The sequence below is a fragment of the Bos indicus x Bos taurus genome, chromosome X (assembly GCF_003369695.1).
Source record: "Bos indicus x Bos taurus breed Angus x Brahman F1 hybrid chromosome X, Bos_hybrid_MaternalHap_v2.0, whole genome shotgun sequence".
NCBI classification, from domain to species: Eukaryota; Metazoa; Chordata; class Mammalia; order Artiodactyla; family Bovidae; genus Bos; species Bos indicus x Bos taurus.
The window spans coordinates 90,838,767-90,847,527 of NC_040105.1; the positions used below are offsets into that span (position 1 = coordinate 90,838,767).

Genomic DNA, 8,761 nt, shown 5'->3' on the forward strand with positions numbered 1-8,761 from the left:
AAATCATGGAAATAACTGGCCTAATATTTTCTCCAGTTCTGATCAAAACCCTCATGACATCAGGAAAGAGAAATTGCAATATCAGAGTCTCTACATAGAGAACACAAACTGAAATGTGATGGTATCATATCATTAAAAATATTTAATATATACCAAATTTGAAAATTGTTTTTTGACATAATTTAGGTTCAGAAAAATAATCCACATGGTGAATATACATAAGAGTTCTTAGTTGAGAAAAAATGTTACCTCACTGTTTAAGAAGCCACAATGGAATGAAAATAGAATCAATACTTGAGAAACTCATAAAAATTAAAATCATGTAACTTTCAAGAATATATGATAGTAGTCAAAGGTATTTATTCAATATATTTATGTAGAAATAAATTACAGAAATTGAACCAAAAAAAGACTTTAGAAGAATTTAAGAAATGGGAGTCATCAGTGTGGTTTCATTCCCAATGAGTAGGCTTCTTATGGTGTTTCCTCTTAGACGTTTAAGGGACAGCTAATTCTACTGTTAATAAGATGATTTCAATCATGAAATGGGAAGAGCCAAATTTTATTACTAGAAAATGCAGTAGAAATTTACAGTGATGAAATCTTACTAATTAATATCTGAAGAGTTCTGTTTACAACTAAGAATTTAAAAATCTTACCTGAAATATTATTAATCAACTTGTTATTTTTTGATGCAAGGGACAAAAGACATATTCAGGACAGTCTCTGAATTCATATCATTAAACCACCATGATTAAACAGCAGCCAAGAAGCAAACCACAGGGAACGAACCATACAATATACTCTGTAATCTCCAAAGGTCAAACCTCCCAAGAAAGCTGTGATTGGTGTGTCCTGTGTCACCCTATAACAGATTGACTCAATGACAAGGACCAACACCCCTTGCCTACCTCAATCTCAAAGGCTGCAGATGCTAATAAGACTCCTATTGCTTCAGCCCAGAACAGTGTTCACACTTTGAGTCAAGGATTTTGACTCAGGAGCTGCAGGCTTTTCACTGGCTGAGCCAGTCCCAAGTGGAGCTTGAGCTGCTCTGATTGGAAGCTTCCAGCATCCTCAAGACATAGAGGTGCAAGCCATGAAGGCTTCCAATTTTCCAAAATGGGAGGATGTACTCTTCAGGAAAAAAACAAATAAGATTGATCTGAACCAGTCAGAAAAGTAACTTCAGTTTCTTCCACTTTGGAAACATATTGCTTCTGGAATTTTTTGCTTTAATTATTTTAGCACTGTGTTTGGGACCTTTCATGTTTTCAAATGATTTCTATGGTACAAATAATGTCAGCAAAGTTTGAATGGGGTATGGTTATCCTATTAATACTATTTTCTCCAAGTTCCTGCTCATCTTTTGTTATTAAACATAAACTTCTTTCCATATGGTGTCACTTCAGCAAACCGCAGTGTTAAATTATGATTGTTCACTAGGTGCCCTTTTCCCTCAATCACCTACTGAAGTCAGTTATCATATGTGCTTATTTGGCGTTAATCTCTTCAGCATCAATCCCCACTGTTTCACTCTTTTTTAGATTTCCTGTGTTTCAGTCATCCTTGAGCTTTGCCAAGAGTACTTCTCATCCAAAATTTTGTTCCAGGTGTGTAAGAGCATCCTGAGGTACTACAAAGAGGTATTTACCTGCAGATCCATTGGTGGTAGTTTTTCCTAGTCTTCTTGGAAGTCAATGTTTTGGAAATATTTTCATAAAATTCATATCACATTCAAGCATATAAGTTATATTCCCAGTGGCTTAACTTTCATAACCTTAGTCTAATGGACACAAGACAGTTTTTGAGAGGTAACAGCAGAATAGGATTCCACACTGGACCAAAGAAAAAAGGTCTTTAGAGCCCTCCATGATCAGGAAATTGTCCCCCTCACGGGCACACAACTCAGAGCAGTTAAGCCCTTTCTAGTATCCTGCCTTGCCCTAGTCTTTCTCCTGAGCTTGTGGGTACCTGAAGTGTTAAAACTTTCTGTTTTATCCCTTCACAGTGCTGTCCCTTTTCTCAAGGCTTGATGAAAAGTTTTGATTTCTGTAGGTTATCAATCATTTGTCTCACTGTTTGAGTGACATCCTTTTGAGGTTTAAACATTCTAATCAATAGGGAGATTTAAAACTTATTTTACAAGCAGAAAAATGGATACCAAACATAACAGAAATAATTAGTGTTTAAGGCAAATGATAATTAACATTTTAAAGCATATATAAGGACTGAATTGAAAGTGTATCTCCCATCATTACCGAGATGGACAGTGAGAAACTTTTTAAAGTAAATACAACTATTCAATCTTCAAATAGTTGAGGAAAATCACATGAGAGCAGTCACCTTATTTTCTCTTAAGTAGTCATTAGTGTTGGAGAAGGAAATGGCAACCCACTGCAGTATTCTTGCCTGGAAAATTCAATGGGCAGAGGAGCCTGGCAGGCTACAGTCCATAGGGTTGCCAAGATTTGGACACAACTGAGCAAGTGAGCTCAGCAGTAGTCACTACTGTTCTCTTCTTTATTATTGTTATAGGAGTATCTACAAAACATTGCTTATAACCAAACAGCAATTTTACCAAACAGAGAAAAGTCCTATGTGTACACTGCTAATTTTGAAGCAATGTGATATAAAGTGTACTGGGAACCATGAAAAAAAGAGGGAGCTACAAATAGAATACTGATACAAACCAGACAGATCAACAGAAGCATTTGGCCAGCCCACAGATACATGAGAAGTAATAAATAATTGCTGCTTTAATTCACTAAATTCTGAAATAATTTACAATGCAACCATCAGTAAATGACATATATTATGAAAAATTCAAGTTTATCACAGTTGCAATTGATTTGAAAGCCTTGATTTATCAAAATTAATCCTTTTAAGTAAGACTTTCCATCAACATTCTACACTTGCATGGGTTAGAAGAATTAAGAAACTGTAACTACACCACGCAGTAAGCATCAAACCACTATTTATGTGTGAAAAACACCAATGTGCTCTTAATACAATGGAAGCGTGAGGAGATATGCCTACTTATAACTCAAAATTCATGTCTTATATGAGTTGTACTCATTCTCCCTAAAATCCTATGCTGATGGCCTCAACACTAGTACCTGACATGTGGTTGTTTATGGAGATACAATCTATCCTAGAGGAATGAAGTTCAGCTGTATTCATTAGGGTGCCCCCTAATCCAAAATGACCTGTAGCTATGTAAAAAGAGGAAACGTGGACACAGAGACTCTCACATAGGAAGGAAACTGAACAAATGTAGGGGTCTCTTTGCCACTTTGACAAGAAAAGGTGAGAAGACTGGAACAGATGCTTCCTTCATACCACTCTGAAGGAACCAAATCAGCTGTCATCTTGATTTGGACTTCTCACCTGCAGAAATGTGAGACCTTAATTATGTGCAGTTCAAGTAAACCAATCTCAAGCATTTTGTACATTAGCCCAGGTAACTAATATGATATTATTAAATCACCACAATTAGACTCATTCAAGCAATTCAGCAAAGACAGTACAGGCACAGAATGGCACCGGATACCATCCCTGTTACCAAAGCTGAACATCCAGGAAGGGATGTACTCCATGGACGCGGGAAAACTGGCTTGAGCTTCGGACAATGAACATTTTGAACAATGGCTGTGGCTCACACAGGCTGATCCCTGATTGGCTAATTCAGAGCAGAGTGGCCGTCGCACTTCTCTGACTGGACGTCCCACCCTCAGAGGGTAATATCACTAAGGTTGTCATTTTCAAAACTTGAAGAGTAAAGCCTGGACAAGAAAAGAGGCAGTACACCTGAACAAGTTAGAGTAGACCATTCAGTTAGAATAAGATTTTTCCAAGTAGATTAGAATCTGTAATATTTTTTCCCTTACAATGATTTAGTTATTCATTCGCTGTGTTTGAATCCACACTTCAAATGAATTGCATAACACAGGTAATGGAGAAAAGAGTTTCAGTGAGGTATAGTTGACCTATCGATACTATTTTCGATGCATTGATAATTATAATTTGTTGATTAAGCAGTGAAGGTTTTCCCTCATTTCCTCTTCACAGTAAACCACACCATTGGGTGTGGGCACTAGCTGCCCTTCTTTCCAAAAGGGCCCACTAAAGGGTATAATCAGGATCGCTACTCCCCCTTCCACCTTCAACAACAATAACAAAATTCCAATTTTCTTTTCTTCTTTCTAGATTTCTTATGTGTTGTCCTCCCTTACGCTCCCAGTCTTCACTCTCTAGACCAATTATGCTGCATCTGTAACATCTTTCCAAACTGATCCTATTGCATTTCTGTATTTACAAACACAAAACACACAAAGCATGATAGCAGTGTCTTAGTGAACTGGCACAGTACCACAGTTCCTTCCCCATTAATCTCCCGTCTGATTTTCATAGAAAGGCTATTATCCCTTGAGCTCTGGTCACTCAACCACACTTTGAGTCAACAGCTGTGGCTCACAGGCTGCCAGTCCCCCATTGGCGGTACCAGTGGAGACAGATGCTTGAAATGTTTTCTCTGGACTCCCTCTAATGGATATACAATTGCAGGTCATGAAAGTTTGTGTTTTAAAGATCAAAAGATTCTCTGCTAGAAAATAACTGATTAGATACATCTGTATGAATTTCTAAAACAATTTCAAAACCTAGGGAATTACAAAATTGAAATGTGTGTGAAATTTTTGTTTTGCCATTTCTGTACTATATATCCACCCCCATTCATATATTTAAATGTTTGATTAACAAGGACATAAATAAATAAACTGGGATATGTGGGACAAGTATACTAGAGGTGGTGGATGGGTATATCAGTTTCTTCACTTTACCTACTGCATATCACACATGAAATGCTTCTGAAGAATTCCATAATACACATTGGGAGAAGGAGAATAAAATGGGAAATTAAAATACTAGGAAAATAATTTAGAACTTATAAAAACTCTATCATGAAAGACCTAGAGAAGACGCTATAACTGGGATCAAGGAAAGGTTGGAATTTTGTATTTCCTCCTAGCTTTTCTCTCATTGTTTGGCTGAGAGTGACATCCTTCACAGATTTCCACATCCAAATCCTGTCGTACTGATGAGTTTGTTTTAACTTAAAAATTTTTATGGATGTATTTGTGAGTTACAATATTCTATTTGTTCAGGTTTACAACTTAGTGATTCAATTGTTTTATATATAATACTCTGTTCACATTTATTATAAATAATTGCTGGACTTCTCTGAGCTGTATAGCATATCCTTGTTGCTTATTTTAAAGTTCAACATGAGTAGTATAAAATAAAATGAAATATTAAGTTCTAATGAAAACCATACTAAATTACAAAGGACTGAAATCGCAGAGTGCTCTCTCTCTCTCCAAGGATGTAGTAAGCTTGAAATCAATCTTTTAAAAAAAGGAATAGGAAAATCACCAACTACTTTGAGATTCAGCAATATACCTATAGGGAAAAAAATGTCAATGCACCAAGAAGAAAACACAATGGACATTAAATTCAGTAAGTATTTTCTTAAGCATTAGCAGTCAAATACTTGAGGTAGAAGAAGGAGTCATCCTATTTCTCTTAATTGCTGAACATCCTCCTCTTTTACTGATGCAAAGAGCTAGAGACATGTCCCACAACAAGAAATGGATGCATCTGTATGTGCTAAGCCTCTTGAGTCATGTCGGACTCTTTGCGACCCCATGGACTGTAGCCCACTAGGGTCCTCTGTTCATGGGGCTTATCCATGCAAGAATACTGGAGTGGGTTTCCATGCCCTCCTCCGGGGAACCTTCTCCACCTAGGGATCAAACCCGGGGCTCCTGTGTCTCCTGCACTGCAGGTAGGTTTTTTTTTTCACCACTGATGCCAACTGCGAAGCCCCAAGAAATGGATGCCAGCATGCTAGGTCGTTGGAGTCGTTTCTGACTCATTCAGACCCTATGGATTGTAGCCCACCAGGCTCCTCTGTCCGTGGGATTTTCCAGGCAAGAATACTGGAGTGGGTTGCCAGGCCCTCTTCCAGGGGATCTTTCTGACCCAGGGATCGAACCTGCCATTCCTGCAACTCCTGCATTGTAGGCAGATTCTTTACCGCTGAGCCGCCTGGGAAGCACACACTGCTCTTTATTGGTTGCAAATCCAATGGACGGAGGAGCCTGGGCTGCGGTCCATGGGATCCCTAAGAGTTGGACACGACTGAGCGACTTCACTTTCACTTTTCACTTTCATGCACTGGAGAAGGAAACGGCAACCCACTCCAGTGTTCTTGCCTGGAGAATCCCAGGGATGGGGGAGCCTGGTGGGCTGCCGTCTGTGGGGTCGCACAGAGTCGGACACGACTGAAGCGACTTAGCAGCAGTAGCAGCAGCAGCATACCCCATATAAAAATCCCTGGATGATACCTAAATATAGGTGGGAGAATGAAAATGAAAAAGGCCAATGAAACTTTTAGGGATAGAATTTTGACCATAAAGATCCTTAAAATCGCTGACTGAGAAACCACGAATAGAAATAACCATTTAGAAAAGTGACGAGTTGCAATACGTTAAGAAAATAGTACACGGTTTTCCATCGAACAAATGGCACAACCAACTGTTATTGAAGCAAACTTGATGAGGTTTTTAACGTTTTCCTTTGGATGGAAATGTTTTAAAGATGGAATGTAGGGCATACGTAAAGAACCCAGAGTGGATGGACGTGGCTCTTTATCACTACAGGTCTTTTCCCTTCGAGTGGTTCTGATAAGAGTCTTTGGTTTGCGATGCTGCGGTGGTCATGAGGCAGTTCATCTGCGGGTGTTGTATCTGATGACCGACTTGGTGGCCTCGGACACTGCGTGCTTGCCGATCTCCCCAGGCAAGAGAAGACGCACGGCTCTCTGGATCTCTCCACTCGTGATGGTGCAGTGCTTGCTGGAGTGGGCCAGGCTCCCGGCCTCTTCGGCGATCTGCTCAAACATATGCTTCACGAACGAATCCATGACGTTCATGGCCTCGTGAGAGAGACTCAGGCCTGTGTGCACTTGCTTCAGCACCCTGCGGAAATAGGTGGCGAAGCTTGCAAAGTTGTCCTGATGGCAGCGGCGGCGGTGGCGGCGGCCCTTAGCTGTCTTCCGTTTCGCCTTCTTTGGCTTAGCATCATAGGGCTCCGGTTCGGAGGGCTCCGATTCTGAGGTCTCTGTTTCAGAGGGCTCCGTTTCAGAGGGCTCTGTTTTGGAGGTTCCGGCTTCGTTGGTGCCAGGGTCTTCCTCAGAGTTGTCAGAGGATGGTTGAGCCATGTCGGAGCCACCAGTCCCCACTACTCAGAGGAAAGGACATGCGGGGGTTGAAGGCAGTTTGCGGAGTTTATAAGCCCTGCTCTCTCTGAAGTCACAAACACTGTCCATATCTGATTGGATAAAATGCAAGACAGGAGGCCTGTTACTATGGCAGCCCATGTCACGTGACACTGGATGCTCCACCCCCAACTCCCACCGCCCCTCCCCCAAGTTTAACCACACAGTCAGTCAAACTCAGTGGTATCTTTAAACTTTGCGTGACTTCCACCAGAAAAATCTTTGAACACTGCCCCATGAAGGAGACAGTCATCTATTCACCTCAGCTGATTTATGTCTACTATTGATGCATGAGAAGTTTCAAAGATGTCACCAAAGCCATCTAAGTTGAAAAATGTAATAATCACTTAGAGCTTCCTGAAAGAGTCTGACTGACCTCCATAACTCAAACTCTTTCAGACATCAGAGTGACTCAGGTCACTTGGTAGACATTTTACTCCAACACAGAATCTTTTCCTTCTGATTGACCTACAGTCCCATGAGCAGAAACTCCTGACTTCCTCAGCAGAGTGCTCCTGAAAATCATAGCAATTAGTTGACCAGCTATTATCTCCAAAACTTATCAAAGCCAATGATCACTATGAAGAGAATGACAAAATCCCATTTGCCAAATACAGAACACAAACGGAAATAGGAATACTTACTAAGACTATTTAACATTTTGCAAATTTTAAATTGTTTTCTTAAACATTATTTAGGTCCCCCAAATACCACACAATCTGGAATTGATTAATGATTTATAGTGGTTATTTCTCAAAAAATGATCACTCTTATTGCTGAAAAACCACCAGAGTGAGAGAAAAAGAATAAAAAGAGAGAGAGATAAAACAGCTAGGAATAAACGTACCTAAGGTGGTGAAAGACCTGTACTTAGAAAGAATAAGACCCTGATCAAAGAAATTGAAGCTAATACAAACAGAGGGAAAGGCCTACCTTGTTTATGGATTGGAAGAATTGATATTCTTTAAAAAACCATGCTGTCAAAGGCAATCCACATATTCAATGCAATTCCTATGAAAATACCAGGGCATTTTCCACAGAACTAAAACAAACAAATTTAAATTTTGTATGGAAAGATGAAAGACCCTGAAATGCCAAAACAATCTTAAGGAAGAAGGCCAGAACTAGAGGAATCAGGTTCCCTGATTTCAGACTATAACAGAAAACTACAGTAATCCAATCAGTGTAATACTGGCACAAAAATAGACACATGGATCCGTAGAACAGGAGAGCCCAGAAGTAAACCTATGGGCTTGTGGTCAATTCAGTTCAGTTCAGTCTCTCAGTCATGTGTGACCCCATGGACTACAGCATGCCAGGCTTGCCTGTCCATCACCAACTCTCAGAACTTACTCAAACTCATGTCCATCAAGTCGGTGATGCCATCCAACCATTTCATCCTCTGTCGTCCCTTTCTCTCCT

The 8,761-nt window shown here is 39.9% G+C and overlaps 1 protein-coding gene across 1 annotated transcript; it reads right to left on the reverse strand.

Annotated features, from left to right (window-relative positions):
- Window positions 1–6,790: 6,790 nt before the first annotated feature.
- On the reverse strand, window positions 6,791–7,282 carry LOC113888104 (histone H2B 1/2-like). The gene has a single exon (XM_027535425.1). It carries the CDS (start codon window positions 7,280–7,282, stop codon window positions 6,791–6,793), a length of 492 nt encoding a protein of 163 aa, XP_027391226.1.
- Between the last annotated feature and the right edge of the window lie 1,479 nt (window positions 7,283–8,761).

Bases quoted from the DNA above. Each gene is read 5' to 3' on its own strand.
- LOC113888104 (XM_027535425.1), bottom strand. From the start codon at position 7,282: ATGGCTCAACCATCCTCTGACAACTCTGAGGAAGACCCTGGCACCAAC.